Source organism: Oncorhynchus mykiss, chromosome 22, assembly GCF_057628025.1.
Source record: "Oncorhynchus mykiss isolate SJ-2025 chromosome 22, ASM5762802v1, whole genome shotgun sequence".
In the NCBI taxonomy this organism is placed as follows: Eukaryota; Metazoa; Chordata; class Actinopteri; order Salmoniformes; family Salmonidae; genus Oncorhynchus; species Oncorhynchus mykiss.
Genome location: NC_143043.1, coordinates 46,735,589 through 46,753,633, shown reverse-complemented (window position 1 = coordinate 46,753,633; position 18,045 = coordinate 46,735,589). Strand labels below are relative to the sequence as shown.

Here is an 18,045-nt window from a genome sequence, read left to right as displayed (position 1 = left end):
TAAATGAAATACTTGGGGCAGGTGCCCCTCAGACTGTCCTTTTTGTCAGGGCTGAAGAGAACGACACTTCAGAGAGTGTTTCCTCAAATCAGGCCCCCCTTCCCTCCCTCCCCCTCTTTCCTATCGTACTTCAGAATGCAAATTAAATCCATGCAACGTGAGGGTTATTTGAATTCCTTTAGGAGTGGTAATTTTGCTCCATTTCTCTGGCCCCCTTCCCCTCCCCCTCATCATGTCCCATGCTTATCCGCTGAGCGCCAGGAAGTGGATTTTGTATACAAAGGTGCTCGCAGTCATTTCTGTATTTATCGAACCCTCCCCTCCAATGTATAAACAACAGAGGGTTATCTTTGATGTTGCCCAGTGCTAGAGAGACAGCACTGTTCAGTAACATAAGCCAGTTGATGAGTGAAAGAGTGTACCTCTGTGCACTGTCAGTTTGAATACCAGTCTATGTTTGATGAGGTAACCCTATATGGCGTCTACTGGAGATGAACTGACCAAAGTTAGTGACCACAAACGCCTGAGTATTTTGCCAGTAGGGACAGGTCAGTATATTTGAATGGACAAAAGCAGAGTAATGAACCGTCTGATTGGAGCAAAGATAGTGTGGCCCGCCTCTCCCTCTGATTGGAGCAAAGAGAATGTGGTCCCCCTCTCCGTCTGATTGGAGCAAAGAGAATGTGGTACCCCTCTCCGTCTGATTGGAGCAAAGAGAATGTGGCCCACCTCTCCGTTTGATTGGAGCAAAGAGAATGTGGTTCCCCTCTCCGTCTGATTGGAGCAAAGATAATGTGGCCCCACTCACTGTCCGATTGGAGCAAAGAGAATGTGGCCCCCCTCTCCGTCTGATTGGAGCAAAGAGAATGTGGCCCCCCTCTTCGTCTGATTGGAGCAAAGAGAATGTGGTCCCCTTCTCCGTCTGATTGGAGCAAAGAGACTGTGGTCCCCCTCTCCGTCTGATTGGAGCAAAGAGAATGTGGTCCCCTTCTCCGTCTGATTGGAGCAAAGAGAATGTGGTCCCCCTCTCCGTCTGATTGGAGCAAAGAGAATGTGGTCCCCCTCTCCGTCTGATTGGAGCAAAGATAATGTGGTCCCCCTCTCCGTCTGATTGGAGCAAAGAGAATGTGGTCCCCCTCTCCGTCTGATTGGAGCAAAGCTGCCTGGGTGACTCAGTGTTCATGGGAAAATGTTTTACTTAGTAATTAAATGCTGTGTGTGGTTAACCATTAGATTGATTATCCTTTACCAGTGTAGCCGTGGAACCTATGTACTGTTATCAACACTGTTGTGGAAACAGCCATCAGAGGAGAACAAGGGCAGTAAGAGTCAAGAGCAATGCTATGAATTAATAACCTATCCCTCAACCTAATGACAATGATCAAGGGACAGTAGTAATGAGATGTTTCAGGTGTGAATGGAAATGGCCTATTAAACAGATACTCTACCGTTCCACCAAGTTCCTCCTCTGTGCATTTAAGATCTGAAATAACACAGTTCAGCACAATGAAATGCAGAAGCTGTTTTGTTTGATGTTATCGCTCATTTCAATACTGTTTACACTGTAGCTTTAATTCAGTAGTTCTGGGGAATGGTGTTTTTTTCCTGAATAAACCATGTGTTTTTTCTTCACAGATCGAGTGTTTGGGTGTCCCTTGTTGGCACTTTGTGAGCGGGAAGGGACCACTGTGCCAAATTTCGTCAGGCAGTGTGTGGAGGCTGTTGAAAAAAGAGGTATGTACTTTTCTGAAAAAAATATGTTGAAAGTACGTACTTTGTGTATGGGAAATAATTTAACTACTTACACACACACATACACAGACACACACGGACGGCCCGCTCATTAGGCAGGATTAGGCGACTGCCTATGGTGGAAGATTGACGAGGGAGGTGTTTTCTGAGCTACACTGACCAAGACGCACCTCCAACAACAACATATCAAGCCTCACTTAATTCTGCCCCAAAACAATGACAATTCCTCTCAACCAGTGGCATAATTATATTTTTCGGTGAGTGCTGATGCCACCCTTTAAAAAGCAACGGGCACTTTGTCAAAGGTCAAAATATTATGCTTGTCCATTACCAGCCGGCTCTACAGGGTGCAGAGACGCATCTTTCCAACAAAATAATTTAACATCAATCATGTAGCAGACATAGGACATAGTAGAAAGAGTATGTGGCCGTTTCTGTAGCCTACAGACTGGAGATAAATTGTATGACAACATCATGCAGGTTTCTCCGATCAAGTAGCCTGGCCTAAATGGTTCTCAATCGAATAAAACATTTGCTGTCATGTTAACAAACAACATATCCTAAAAGCAGGACAGGTAAATATGGAAGGGACATTCACAACTTGTCCATGAGTTTCACCCCATTGTCATGATCAGTGGTTTCAATTTTATATCCACACATTTTTGACAAGCTGATCATAGCGAGAGAAAATTAATATCTTCTGCATTTCCCGCTGTGTGAACACATTGCAAATAGGCTCAGGATAACTCCTGATAATGTTGGGTAGCCGATATTCAGAGCTTAAATAGACAAATTGATTAGTCACTGGAATCAGGACTAATAAAGCCAATTCAATGTCCTGTTTCACAAACGGTGGGCCTAACACATGGATGGGCATTCATTCAATTCCATTGCGGGCTGACTTGGTAGGTTACACCCCAGTAGGCAGAGCTGACGTCTTTTGGACATCTTGTTTTTTTTTTGTGTTTTACAAACGGTAGGCTTACCAGATAGATTGACATTCACCAACTCTGTACCAATCATAGTGTAAGGGCGTTCGTCTGTAGGAGGAAGAGAAGCGGACCAAAGCGCAGCGTGGTGGTTATTCATGTTTTAATAACTCAATACACATGAACAAACTAACAAAAACAAGAAATGTGCAAACGCAAAACAGTCCTATCCTGTGACAAACAAACACAGTGACAGGAACAATCACCCCCAAACACACAGTGAAACCCAGGCTACCTAAATATGGTTCCCAATCAGAGACAATGACGAACACCTGCCTCTGATTGAGAACCATATCAGGCCGAACATAGAACTAGACCAAAACATAGAAAAACAAACATAGACTGCCCACCCAACTCACGCCCTGACCATACTAAATAAATACAAAAACAAAGGAAATAGAGGTCAGAACGTGACAGTACCCCCCCCCAAAGGTGCGGACTCCGGCCGCAAAACCTTGACCTATAGGGGAGGGTCTGGGTGGGCGTCTGTCCGCGGTGGCGGCTCTGGCGCGGGACGCGGACCCCACTTCACCATTGTCTTAGTCCGCCTTATTGTCCGCCTCCCTGGCTTACTCACCATGACCACCCCTCTCAATGACCCCACTGGACAGAGGGGCTGCTCGGGACAGAGGGGCAGCTCGGGACAGAGGTGAAGCAGCTGCTCGGGACAGAGGGACAACTGCTCGGGACAAAGGGGCGATAGCAGCTCGGGACAGAGGGGCGATAGCAGCTCGGGACAGAGGGGCGATAGCAGCTCGGGACAGAGGGGCGATGGCTGCTCTGGACAGAGGGACAGCTGCTCAGGACAGAGGGGCAGCTGCTCGGGCGGCCCCTGGCTTACTGGCGGCACTGGCGGCCCCTGGCTGACTGGCGGCCCCTGGCTTACTGGCGGCACTGGCGGCCCCTGGCTTACTGGCGGCACTGGCGGCCCCTGGCTGACTGGCGGCACTGGCGGCCCCTGGCTGACTGGCGGCACTGGCGGCCCCTGGCTGACTGGCGGCACTGGCGGCCCCTGGCTGACTGGCGGCACTGGCGGCCCCTGGCTGACTGGCGGCACTGGCGGCCCCTGGCTGACTGGCGGCACTGGCGGCCCCTGGCTGACTGGCGGCACTGGCGGCCCCTGGCAGACGGGCGGCACTGGCGGCTCCTGGCAGACGGGCGGCACTGGCGGCTCCTGGCAGACGGGCGGCACTGGCGGCGCTGGACAGACGGGCGGCGTTGGCGGCGCTGGGCAGACGGGCGGCGTTGGCGGCGCTGGGCAGACGGGCGGCGTTGGCGGCGCTGGGCAGACGGGCGGCGTTGGCGGCGCTGGGCAGACGGGCGGCGTTGGCGGCGCTGGGCAGACGGGCGGCGTTGGCGGCGCTGGGCAGACGGGCGGCGTTGGCGGCGCTGGGCAGACGGGCGGCGTTGGCGGCGCTGGGCAGACGGGCGGCGTTGGCGGCGCTGGGCAGACGGGCGGCGTTGGCGGCGCTGGGCAGACGGGCGGCGTTGGCGGCGCTGGGCAGACGGGCGGCGTTGGCGGCGCTGGGCAGACGGGCGGCGTTGGCGGCGCTGGGCAGACGGGCGGCGTTGGCGGCGCTGGGCAGACGGGCGGCGTTGGCGGCGCTGGGCAGACGGGAAGCTCAGCTGGCGCTGGGCAGACGGGAAGCTCCGGCAACGCTGGAGAAAAGGAAGGCCCTGGTAGCGCCGGAGAGGCGGGAGACTCCGGCAGCGGCGCCGGACAGGCGGGAGGCTCCGGCAGAGGCGCCGGACAGGCGGGAGGCTCCGGCAGAGGCGCCGGACAGGCGGGAGGCTCCGGCAGAGGCGCCGGACAGGCGGGAGGCTCCGGCAGAGGCGCCGGACAGGCGGGAGGCTCCGGCAGAGGCGCCGGACAGGCGGGAGGCTCCGGCAGAGGCGCCGGACAGGCGGGAGGCTCCGGCAGAGGCGCCGGACAGGCGGGAGGCTCCGGCAGAGGCGCCGGGCAGGCGGGAGGCTCCGGCAGAGGCGCCGGGCAGGCGGGAGGCTCCGGCAGCGGCGCCGGGCAGGCGGGAGGCTCCGGCAGAGGCGCCGGACAGGCGGGAGGCTCCGGCAGAGGCGCCGGACAGGCGGGAGGCTCCGGCAGCGCTGGAGAGGAGGAAGGCTCTGGTAGCGCCGGAGAGGCGGGAGACTCCGGCAGCGCTGGAGAGGAGGAAGGCTCTGGTAGCGCCGGAGAGGCGGGAGACTCCGGCAGCGCTGGAGAGGAGGAAGGCTCTGGACGGATGGGCCGGAGAGACAGCCTGGTACGGGGGGCTGCCACCGGAGGGCTGGTGCGTGGAGGTGGTGACGGATAGACCGGACCGTGAAGGCGTACTGGAGATCTTGAGAGCAGGGCTGGCACCAACCGCCCTGGCTGGATCCTCACCCTAGCCCGGCAGATGTGGGGAGCTGGGATGTAGCGCACCGGGCTAAGCACGCGTACTGGGGACACCGTGCGCACAACTGCATAACACGGTGCCTGACCAGCACCACGCCCGCCACAGTTAGCACTGCTAGGAGCACTGTAGTGCTGAGATGGCACAGGACGTGCAAGGCTAGGGAGATGCACAGGAGGCCTGGTGCGTGAGGCTGGCACAGTCTTCACCAGACCCCTCGCACGCACCTCAGGATGAGTATGGAGAGCTGACCCCGGTGCCATTAAATCCCTGACACGCTCCGTCGGGCGAATGTCGTGCCTCATGCACCAAACCAGCAAGTCCCTCATATCACTCTCCTCCAATCTCCCCATTAACTCCTTCACAGTCTCTGCTTCGCTCACCTCCAACACCAGCTCTGGTTCTGAGCTCCTCCTTGGCTCCTCACGATAAACGGGGGGAGTTGGCTCAGGTCTGACTCCTGACTCTGCCACACTCCCCCTGTGCCCCCCCCCAATAAATTTTTGGGGGTGACTCTCGGGCTTCCATCCGCTCTGCCGTGCTAGTTCCTCATAATGCCGCCTCTCTGCTTTTGCTGCCTCCAGCTCGGCCTTGGGGCGGCAATATTCTCCTGGCTCTGCCCAGGGTCCTTTCCCGTCCAGTTCTTCCTCCCATGTCCATTTCTCCAGGTGGTGCAGCCTCTCCCACTGTAGCTGCTGCTGCTCCTGCTGCTGCTGCCTTTGCTGCTGCTGCTGTTGCTCCTGCTGCACCAGTCGCTTCTCCTGCTGCTGCTGTTGCTGCTGCCTCTGTTTACCACGCCGCTTGGTCCTTGGTAGGTGGGTGATTCTGTAAGGGCGTTCGTCTGTAGGAGGAAGAGAAGCGGACCAAAGCGCAGCGTGGTGGTTATTCATGTTTTAATAACTCAATACACATGAACAAACTAACAAAAACAAGAAATGTGCAAACGCAAAACAGTCCTATCCTGTGACAAACAAACACAGTGACAGGAACAATCACCCCCAAACACACAGTGAAACCCAGGCTACCTAAATATGGTTCCCAATCAGAGACAATGACGAACACCTGCCTCTGATTGAGAACCATATCAGGCCGAACATAGAACTAGACCAAAACATAGAAAAACAAACATAGACTGCCCACCCAACTCACGCCCTGACCATACTAAATAAATACAAAAACAAAGGAAATAGAGGTCAGAACGTGACACATAGACATCTATGTTTGGTTCACATTTTGCCTGGACCAGCCTTGATTTGGCCCAAAGATAGACATCAATAAATGACATATTTTAACTTTCATTCAGAACCCAAAATTTGCCTGATTTCAACATCAGGAAAATAATTATTTTCAAATTTCATTGAGAACCAAAATTGATCCTGATTTCTTTGTCCGGATAATAAATATTTTTCAAGTTCCGGGAAAAGATGGCTTTCCAATGTCCTGTAAAATACGTATTTTAAACATTAGGAAAATACCTTTTCACCATTAATTCAGAACCTACAATGAACCTAACTTCAATGTCTGGAAAATGTGTATTTTAAATGTCATTTTTCTTACTGGGACATTTCCAGTTTTGTGGGGGCACCAGTTTTTGGTCTCACCTATGGCTGCAGTGTGGCAAGGGCCAGCCCTGCACACACACACAAGCAAGCAACATTTGGCCAGGCTCTGGATACAGCAGGAAAAGTACAAGCAAACAGCTTCTGACTGCCTTGTATGTAAACAAAGGGCCCAACACGTTGGGGTCAAATTCATCTGGACATTTTAACATTTGAGCTGCAGAAAATAGCCATGACATTATACAAGAATGCCTTGCAAAGAATGAAACCTTGTACGTCTGCTTCACTTTTTCAAATCAACCATATCCTCTAGTTACCCCACCAGTGACAGCGGTCCAGTATATCGCCTTCCACTGTCAAATGCTCAGCAATGTGGACGGACATTCATTAGAGCAACTGACAGAAAAGACCAGAGGAACATGTCGCCCCGACTCAAAATGTGCTGGTGATTTTGCATTACAGAGTCGTATTGCGTCCAAGTCAAAGCCTCTAATCTAGGCATGATGTGAACTATCCATTCCACTGCAGTGAATGTTAAAATGATCTATCGAAAAACCCAGAATTTCTTTCTAAATTTGTCAATTTTGTTAATCTTGGTCCAAATTAAAACTTGGTCTTGTCAAAGTGTGTAGTATGTCACAGGCTTGTCTCTATCTTGAATCCACCAGGTTTAGAGGCTGATGGCATCTACAGAGTGAGTGGTAATCTTGCCACCATCCAGAAGTTACGATTCTTGGTTGACCAAGGTATGTTCTGTTGTTTAATTCACTTGATTCTTTGTTGACCAAGGTATGTTCTGTTGTTTGATTCACTTGTGATTGTTTGTATGTTACATTGTTTGTATTACGGCCACATTCCCAGTAAACTAATATAGTTGTCCCTATTATGGATTAATAGTAGTTAACTTCATACAGTTCAGTTTCTGTTTGATATCATACAATGAACACACAGGATTGGATTGAGGTGTTCTTTGTGATAAAATGTATACAACCACGACTGTGTTCTGCTGAAATCATGGATAATTCTGAGTAATTACTGAGAAATTCTACTTTACAGCTAAACGATGAATAACTGTAGAGACATATTCTTGTTGACTGAGTAAGTGATCACAAGACTGTCTTTTGCAAATGCAAAAAAAGATTCCCAAACACCTTAAGAATGGGATCTTTCAGAGTAAACGGAAGGATAACGAAGCATCCCTCATGAGACTTCAAGTCAGATCTGTGCCTCCAGTGAAACACGTCTACCTACTTCATCTGAATTATCCAAGGTCTCCTTGTGAGGGGCTGATGGGGGATTCCTCCATCAAACCAACAAGAGAACGTTTGTCTGTTGTTGTCCAGAGCTCTGAGAAGGAAGAATATACCGGTTGACCTTTAAAATAATGTATCAGTCTGGAATGTATTTTTATGTCTTGAAGAAAGCTAGTAACTTTCTTCTTTAGACACACCATTATGTTTTATTGTGCCCTGCAGTCCTACAGATTAAAGAAGTGGTTTGTGACGCGGGGACATTGTGGGAAGAGTGACATCACCAACATTCTGCACATTCTGAGCATTCTGACACAGTGACACCATGTGCCTACATTCTGTCCCACTCATTCCATGTCTCCTGAATGTGCTCCCAACCCCCATAGTTGTACAGAGCCAGTGCAGTAGAAGCTCAAGTGAGAGTGGGTTGAAAGTATCAACCATGTAGTAGGCTACTATGTCCTTCAGGACCATACAGAACGCAGCAGGTTCACTTTTTCTAGTGGGTCTTTGTACAAGGCAACCATGGGCTGTTTAACAATCCACTCAGATGTGTCAAGTGGACACACTGGAGAGGCTGGGTAATTGAAAGTCTGGACTTTCTGCTAGTGAATACCTCAAACTGTCCAGGGAAAGAGAGACATACCCACTTGCTTTGTCATTTTCTATGAGTCTGACTGTCCAACAGTCCAACAGTCCAAAAGAATGAGGAAAGATTAGGAGCATCTTGACAAATCAGGTACATTTCAAAACATGAATGAAATATTTCTAAGATTATTATCTCTATTAAAAGATCCCATGGCTCTATATTCTGATCATGTGACAAGGTTGCCTGAAATAAACTATGGCTTATTTCCGGTTTCAACATACACCATAATGTGACCATTCCACTGTCTTCAGAGCTTCAGGCCCTGTCATCTTGGCTTTGGATCATAGGCCTACTGCTGCCCTCCTGTGACATATTGAGCCGGGTGCCTCTGAATCAGGTATCCACCTGATGTACCTGTCACTACCCAGGGTTTTCAGAAATAACTAATTTCAGCAGAAGGTATCTGTCAGTCTAAAACAGAGACACATTCTGCTTCATCAGATCTCTGGGTAGCTGGGAGCCTGTTAGTGAGCGCCGCTGTTAGCAGGTAAACATTAGCACAGTAATTAGCCCTCTCCAATTATCCCAATTAAAGCTGTGTTGTTCCTTCTCTCTCCCCTCTCCTGTTCCCTTTCTCTCTTGCACATTTTCTCTCTCACTCTCTCACTCTCTCTCTCTCTCCATATCCCCCCTCTCTTTCTGTCTCTCTCTCTCTCTCTGTCTCTCTCTCTCTCTCTCTCTCTCTCTCTCCACGCCCCCTCTCTCTCCCCCTCTCTCTCTCCCCATCTCTTCCTGGTGATGTCCCAGAGGTGGAATTTAACCTGGACGACAGCCAATGGGAGGACATCCACGTTGTCACCGGGGCGCTCAAGATGTTTTTTCGGGAGCTGCCAGAGCCGCTGTTTCCCTTCCCATTCTTTGAGCTGTTTGTGGAGGCCATCAGTGAGTATACAGGCCATCTGGGGCTGCTTTTGTTTGTCATCAGCACATACATTTTAGTGTCAGCTCCTTTTTAAAGCATATTTGCAAGGCATGCACTTGCAGTCAGGTCTCTGTCACCTTCATTTTAAGGTCAAGAAGAGTGAAAATATGGACTGCATTGAAAATCTCTAGATCTAGATGAATGGTTGTTTGTGTCAGAACTGTGTAACCAGTGACATACGTAGGCGAGCCTGGGTTTTACATAGTGACACACAGTCCTTTGTTGTGTTAACATAAATCCTGTTTATACTATACTTCATATACTTTTATTTGCCTCTAGAAACGTTGTCCTCAAGGCCGCTCAGTTAAGCACTAAACTACATTTAATTCAGAGAGAGACGAGAGATTCACAATGTTAACATATGTTTCCCATGCCAATAAAGCACTTAAATTGAACATTGCATTGAGAGAGAGGAGTGAGCTGTGGTATGCTACGTTGAAACTCCTCCGCTTATCTGGAAAACAACAGAGGTGAAATCAATAGCCATATTTCCACATGGTCACTTGGCACCAAGGTATGAGCCCAGAGCAAAGATCAGAGTTAGAAATGTAGGTTGGAGGCAGTGAATAAATCCTTTTAGAACGTTATGATGATGCTGATCAGTATTTACACGGCATCATTCACTCTTACAGTACACCAAGTGGTTTCTTAAAGGTGGCAGCCTTATCTACAGCTTTTCATCTGTCCAGTCAAAATAGGTCGCTGTTGAACAGTGAGGTGATGTGGGTCTCTCTCTCTCTCTTTCTCTCTCTCTTTCTCTCTCTCTCTCTCTCTTTCTCTCTCTCTCTCTCTCTCTCTCACTTTCTCTCTCATCCCTGAAATCCCCTGGTCCTAAGTGGGGGAATTCCGAAAGCTAAAGGCCAAACCAGCCAGGGCTGGCAGTCCAGACAGAAGCTATCACAAGATCAGATCTGCCACTAAGTCATGTGTCGTCGTACTTTCACTCGCTCCACCACACACAAACACAAACGCACACCCACTCACATCCCTCCACACATACACGGACACAACCCTCTTCACATGTCACCCCACACCACACCAACCCACTACTGAATTATCCCCCATCATGCCAATAATCAGGCCTTCACCCTCGAGAGAGAGAGGGGAAAGGGGGGAGTGAGAGGGAGAGCGAAAGAAAGAGGAGCGAGAGAGAGTGAGAGAGAGAGAGAGAGAGAGAGAGAGAGAGAGAGAGAGAGAGAGAGACTCTTCCACTATCTCCACGTATTGGCTCAGAGCAAAACAACATCAGAGTTAAAACTTTAGGTTACATAATCTAAGAACATCAAGATGACACTGAATAGCTCTGTTCCTTCTAAGTGCGCAGCTCTGTTCCCTCTAAGTGCGCAGCTCTGTTCCCTCTAAGTGCGCAGCTCTGTTCCCTCTAAGTGCGCAGCTCTCCCGGGAGTGCTTGAGGAGGAGAAATAGAGAAGCACGAGATTGAACTTCACTCAACTTTCTAGAGTTTTCCCCCTTAGGCAACACGATCAACGTTTCCCTTTACTGTGGGAATTGTGATCGAATCAACGCAATATTAGCTACTTTCAATGCAACACACCGAAACAAAACAAACTATCCAAGACTTAGTATGCAAAACCAACTATGCAAGAGACTTTGTTGAAAGCAGAACGCTTCGGAGTAGGATTCAATTGCATTGACACACAGGACTCAGTCCGTACTCTACACAGACTGGTGCAACCTAACCAAGATGTGCTTGTTTTCAGATCAAAGTGAGAGATGCATGTAGCCACATGTGCACATGTTGTTCATTTCCTTTACTAGTTAGTGTGTTATTAGTCCAGTTATAGATCATTTGTAGTCAGCAATGGGGGAGTGATTGTTTCCTACAAGAGCACAAAACATGTAGATTTCTAGACATCTTTCAAAAGGGAGTCAGGTAAAGAGCTTGTTTTTTTGTCTTAAAGGGGGCAGTGTTGTATTTTGAGACAGGCTTGAATAAGCTAAGTAGCCAATAGGCAGAGGGTAGAATAATGTGTCTGATTCTCTGTAATAATGGTATGGGAATAATGATGCATTTTATTTAGTTAAGTGGTTTCTTGCATCAAACAGCACAACAACATTTTCAGGTTAATATCAAGACATGCATGTTTTTTTTTTCAAAAGTCATGGATTGTACAGGCCAACATTGAGAGAGAGTGAGACACATTGGCTGCTATTGTACAGCCTCAGTGTTCACAGTAAATGTTTTTTATTTTACCTTTATTTTACTAGACAAGTCAGTTAAGAACATGACGGCCTAGGAACAGTGGCTGAACTGCCTGTTCAGGGGCCGAACGACAGATTTGTACCTTGTCAGCACGGGGGTTTGAACTTGCAACCTTCCGGTTACTAGTCCAACGCTCTAACCACTAGGCTACCCTGCCACCCCAAATGTAAATGTTCACATCGCTCAAGTTTGCACCCAGCAGACCTGACGTTTTCTCAGTGATGAAAACATTTTGAGGGAACATTGCTGAACAGTATGTACACTTTATCATTCACTCCATTTACAGTACACCAAGTTGTGTTTTTCTATCTGTCCAGTCACTCTCTCTGAATTAACCACTATCATGCCAATGATCAGGCCTCCACCCTATCTGCCGTCCAACCGATGCCACTTTTAACCTTGTGTAAACAATGCCAATAAAGGTTGGAAAGCTACCTGGGCCTTGTAATGCCACCTCGCCTGAGATCCATGGACAAAACATAAGGAGATGATATTGAATAATGTGCTTTATTTAATATGTGATTTTTATTATTCCCCTATTTAATGCCTATATGTTATGTGTGTGTCATTTTAACAAAAGTGCCTGCTGTTATCAATGCCCATGCCATGGCCAAATATTCACTTAGCAACGCTAGAAGCCCCCGAAAACAGATTGCGAAAACAATCCCAAGGTGGTGGTATAATTTGGCAATAAATATTTACATGCTCCAGAATGTAGACCAGAATCCCCTCTGACGCTCAAGGTGGTTCTATCCAGTTAATCAGATGAGCATGAGCACGGCTGATGAGGCTCAGACAGCGTTTAGACAACTAATTAGCAGTGTAAAAAGCCCTTCATAGCAGGAGGTGTAATTAGGATAACCTGCTACACCGTAGAGATGAAACGACCAGGGTCACTACAGATTCACCACTAAATGAATGTAGTTTTAATGTGAGAGGGCAACTAAATAGATGTATTAGCCACTATATGGAGGCGTATGCCATTCATTGAGGTATGCCATTCATTTCCATTGCAAAGATAATGGGAAATAACTTGGCATCAGCACATGGTAATCACCTGTCCCTTGTCGTAGTCCAAGATAACGAGCTGGTAGAACTATCCAGAACATTAGAGCAAGACCTCATCTGCAGCCAACCCATTATTACTAAACAGAGCTATTTGACGCCGTCATCCCCCATTTAGGACACTGGGATTAGGAGACACTGGGATTAGGAGACACTGGGATTAGGAGACACTGGGATTGGGAGACACTGGGATTGGGAGACACTTGGATTGGGAGACACTGGGATTAGGAGACACTGGGATTGGGAGACACTGGGATTGGGAGACACTGGGATTGGGAGACACTGGGATTAGGAGACACTGGGATTAGGAGACACTGGGATTGGGAGACACTGGGATTGGGAGACACTGGGATTAGGAGACACTGGGATTTGGAGACACTGGGAGATTGTCTTCTGGTGATGAAGATGGGTTGTCATCATTAGTCCTATTGCCTGTGCTGGCTGGCCCTGTAATGGGGTCACATTAGGGGGAGATTCTATGGGCCCGTGGCCTGTGTGGATGGATGGATGTGTGGATGGATGGTGGGCTGATTAGGCAGCCTTGAGTACACATCACTAGGTCTCTAATTGAAACCACCGTTCCAGGAAGAAACAGTCAGTATTGTATTGTTACCTGAGTCATGGGCTAAGAGCTTGTGTCCCATTGGACAAAAAGACAAGTACTACAACATGATGGCTGGAGTATTATTGTATGTAGTCCAGTCCTTTCATATCAATGTCTCAGCCACAGATAACGGAGAGCGATATGATATTGTTATCTCCTAAATATCCTAAATACAAACACTTATCATCACATCATATCTTCAGTCCTGCATCGTCTTTCCTTTCTCTTCCTGGTCTCCTGTTTCATTAGTTTTCTCTCTATTTATGTATAAACAGATGCCCCCTTCTCTCCCTTCCCTTCTCGCCTTATCTCTCCACTCCCTTCCCTCCTCTCCCTCCCTCTTCCCTCTCTTTTCCCTCCCTCCCTTCCTCTCTCTTCCCTCTCCCTCTCTCTTCCCTCTCCCTCTCTCTTCCATTATCTCCCTTCCATCCTCTCCCTTCCCTCCTCTCCCTCTATCTTCTCTCCCTCTCTCTTCCCTCCTCTCCTCTCCCTTCCCTTCCCTCCTCTCCCTCTCTCTTCTCTCCTCTCTCCCTCTCCCATCCCTCCTCTCCCACTCTCTTCCCTCTCTCCCCTCCCTATCTCTTCCCTCCTCTCCCTCTAATCCCTCCGCTCCCTCTCTCTTCTCTTCTCTTCTCTCCTCTGCTGTCCCTCCTCTCCCTCTCTCTTCTCTCCTCTGTCCCTTCCCTCCTCTTCTTCTCTCTCCTCTCCCTTCTCTCCCTCTCTCTTCTCTCCCTCTCCCTTCTCTCCTCTCCCTCTCCCTCGCTCTCCCCTCCCTATCTCTTCCCTCCTCTCCCTCTTATCCCTCCGCTCCCTATCTCTTCTCTCCTCTGCCGTCCCTCCTCTCCCTCTCTTCTCTGCTCTGTCTCTTCCCTCCTCTTCTTCTCTCTCCGCTCCCTTCTCTCCTCTCCCTTCTCTCCTCTCCCTTCTCTCCGCTCCCTCTCTCTTCTCTCCCTCTCCCTTCTCTCCCTCTGCCTTCCCTCCTCTCCGTCTCTCTTCTCTCCCTCTCTTCTCTCTCCCTTCCCTCCTCTCCGTCTCTCTTCTCTCCCTCTCTCTTCTCTCTCCCTTCCCTCCTCTCTATCTTCCCTCCTCACCCTCTCTCTTCTCTCCCTCTCAGCCTGTAGGTTTGATTAGTTGCTCAGTCTGAGGTCCTCAGGTGGGGCCCATGCAGGCCCTATCTCCCTGTTTCCCTTCCCAGTGTGCTGTTCATTCTTGGAAGGCTGAGGGGAGCAGCTGTGTTTGCAGGCCCTGATCCTGGCACCAACTTACCACGTTCTATTATTCATGTGGGCCTCAGTATCAGAGAGGGGAATCTGGAATCTCCAGCCACCTGTCTCGCAGACAAACACTCCTTTTTTTCCCGCAAGCAAATCAATGCAAACACTACGAATTGAGTTAGATCTTGTTGAACTGAGTGAGATCTTGTTAGAGCACTATGTCTATAGTTTATGTTTGAACACTGAAACCATGGGGTTGGATTGTAGAGGATGGTGGCGACGTTGTTAGTGTTGCCAGTAAATGTGTAAACTAACATGTTACATGGTCATGGCTGTGTACAAACTCTCAGTATGCTTGTCTGTGTTGTATCTGTTGAAACTCTCAGTATGCTTGTCTGTGTTGTATCTGTTGAAACTCTCAGTGTGCTTGTCTGTGTTGTATCTGTTGAAACTCTCAGTATGCTTGTCTGTGTTGTATCTGTTGAAACTCTCAGTATGCTTGTCTGTGTTGTATCTGTTGAAACTCTCAGTATGCTTGTCTGTGTTGTATCTGTTGAAACTCTCAGTATGCTTGTCTGTGTTGTATCTGTTGAAACTCTCAGTATGCTTGTCTGTGTTGTATCTGTTGAAACTCTCAGTATGCTTGTCTGTGTTGTATCTGTTGAAACTCTCAGTATGCTTGTCTGTGTTGTATCTGTTGAAACTCTCAGTATGCTTGTCTGTGTTGTATCTGTTGAAACTCTGTGTGCTTGTCTGTGTTGTATCTGTTGAAACTCTCAGTATGCTTGTCTGTGTTGTATCTGTTGAAACTCTCAGTATGCTTGTCTGTGTTGTATCTGTTGAAACTCTCAGTATGCTTGTCTGTGTTGTATCTGTTGAAACTCTCAGTGTGCTTGTCTGTGTTGTATCTGTTGAAACTCTCAGTATGCTTGTCTGTGTTGTATCTGTTGAAACTCTCAGTATGCTTGTCTGTGTTGTATCTGTTGAAACTCTCAGTATGCTTGTCTGTGTTGTATCTGTTGAAACTCTCAGTATGCTTGTCTGTGTTGTATCTGTTGAAACTCTCAGTGTGCTTGTCTGTGTTGTATCTGTTGAAACTCTGTGTGCTTGTCTGTGTTGTATCTGTTGAAACTCTCAGTATGCTTGTCTGTGTTGTATCTGTTGAAACTCTCAGTATGCTTGTCTGTGTTATATCTGTTGAAACTCTCAGTATGCTTGTCTGTGTTGTATCTGTTGAAACTCTCAGTATGCTTGTCTGTGTTGTATCTGTTGAAACTCTCAGTATGCTTGTCTGTGTTGTATCTGTTGAAACTCTCAGTATGCTTGTCTGTGTTGTATCTGTTGAAACTCTCAGTATGCTTGTCTGTGTTGTATCTGTTGAAACTCTCAGTATGCTTGTCTGTGTTGTATCTGTTGAAACTCTCAGTATGCTTGTCTGTGTTGTATCTGTTGAAACTCTCAGTGTGCTTGTCTGTGTTGTATCTGTTGAAACTCTCAGTATGCTTGTCTGTGTTGTATCTGTTGAAACTCTCAGTATGCTTGTCTGTGTTGTATCTGTTGAAACTCTCAGTGTGCTTGTCTGTGTTGTATCTGTTGAAACTCTCAGTATGCTTGTCTGTGTTGTATCTGTTGAAACTCTCAGTATGCTTGTCTGTGTTGTATCTGTTGAAACTCTCAGTATGCTTGTCTGTGTTGTATCTGTTGAAACTCTCAGTATGCTTGTCTGTGTTGTATCTGTTGAAACTCTCAGTATGCTTGTCTGTGTTGTATCTGTTGAAACTCTCAGTATGCTTGTCTGTGTTGTATCTGTTGAAACTCTCAGTATGCTTGTCTGTGTTGTATCTGTTGAAACTCTCAGTATGCTTGTCTGTGTTGTATCTGTTGAAACTCTCAGTGTGCTTGTCTGTGTTGTATCTGTTGAAACTCTCAGTGTGCTTGTCTGTGTTGTATCTGTTGAAACTCTCAGTATGCTTGTCTGTGTTGTATCTGTTGAAACTCTCAGTATGCTTGTCTGTGTTGTATCTGTTGAAACTCTCAGTATGCTTGTCTGTGTTGTATCTGTTGAAACTCTCAGTATGCTTGTCTGTGTTGTATCTGTTGAAACTCTCAGTATGCTTGTCTGTGTTGTATCTGTTGAAACTCTCAGTATGCTTGTCTGTGTTGTATCTGTTGAAACTCTCAGTATGCTTGTCTGTGTTGTATCTGTTGAAACTCTCAGTGTGCTTGTCTGTGTTGTATCTGTTGAAACTCTCAGTGTGCTTGTCTGTGTTGTATCTGTTGAAACTCTCAGTATGCTTGTCTGTGTTGTATCTGTTGAAACTCTCTGTGTGCTTGTCTGTGTTGTATCTGTTGAAACTCTCAGTATGCTTGTCTGTGTTGTATCTGTTGAAACTCTCTGTGTGCTTGTCTGTGTTGTATCTGTTGAAACTCTCAGTGTGCTTGTCTGTGTTGTATCTGTTGAAACTCTCAGTATGCTTGTCTGTGTTGTATCTGTTGAAACTCTCAGTATGCTTGTCTGTGTTGTATCTGTTGAAACTCTCAGTGTGCTTGTCTGTGTTGTATCTGTTGAAACTCTCAGTATGCTTGTCTGTGTTGTATCTGTTGAAACTCTCAGTGTGCTTGTCTGTGTTGTATCTGTTGAAACTCTCAGTGTGCTTGTCTGTGTTGTATCTGTTGAAACTCTCAGTATGCTTGTCTGTGTTGTATCTGTTGAAACTCTCAGTATGCTTGTCTGTGTTGTATCTGTTGAAACTCTCAGTGTGCTTGTCTGTGTTGTATCTGTTGAAACTCTCAGTATGCTTGTCTGTGTTGTATCTGTTGAAACTCTCAGTATGCTTGTCTGTGTTGTATCTGTTGAAACTCTCAGTATGCTTGTCTGTGTTGTATCTGTTGAAACTCTCAGTATGCTTGTCTGTGTTGTATCTGTTGAAACTCTCAGTATGCTTGTCTGTGTTGTATCTGTTGAAACTCTCAGTATGCTTGTCTGTGTTGTATCTGTTGAAACTCTCAGTATGCTTGTCTGTGTTGTATCTGTTGAAACTCTCAGTATGCTTGTCTGTGTTGTATCTGTTGAAACTCTCAGTATGCTTGTCTGTGTTGTATCTGTTGAAACTCTCAGTGTGCTTGTCTGTGTTGTATCTGTTGAAACTCTCAGTGTGCTTGTCTGTGTTGTATCTGTTGAAACTCTCAGTATGCTTGTCTGTGTTGTATCTGTTGAAACTCTCAGTATGCTTGTCTGTGTTGTATCTGTTGAAACTCTCAGTATGCTTGTCTGTGTTGTATCTGTTGAAACTCTCAGTATGCTTGTCTGTGTTGTATCTGTTGAAACTCTCAGTATGCTTGTCTGTGTTGTATCTGTTGAAACTCTCAGTATGCTTGTCTGTGTTGTATCTGTTGAAACTCTCAGTATGCTTGTCTGTGTTGTATC

General features: G+C 47.5%; 1 protein-coding gene across 2 annotated transcripts in view; it reads left to right on the top strand.

The window, feature by feature from the left end:
* The window catches only part of LOC110501886 (rho GTPase-activating protein 15), an 82,825-nt gene that overhangs the window by 30,379 nt on the left and 34,401 nt on the right, over positions 1 to 18,045 (top strand). For both annotated transcript variants that reach the window (XM_021579739.3, XM_021579738.3), the window contains exons 9-11: positions 1,636 to 1,734; positions 7,359 to 7,436; positions 9,337 to 9,471. In XM_021579739.3, the coding sequence (XP_021435414.2) occupies positions 1,636 to 1,734; positions 7,359 to 7,436; positions 9,337 to 9,471 (312 nt within the window). The remainder of the gene's footprint in view (positions 1 to 1,635; positions 1,735 to 7,358; positions 7,437 to 9,336; positions 9,472 to 18,045) is intronic.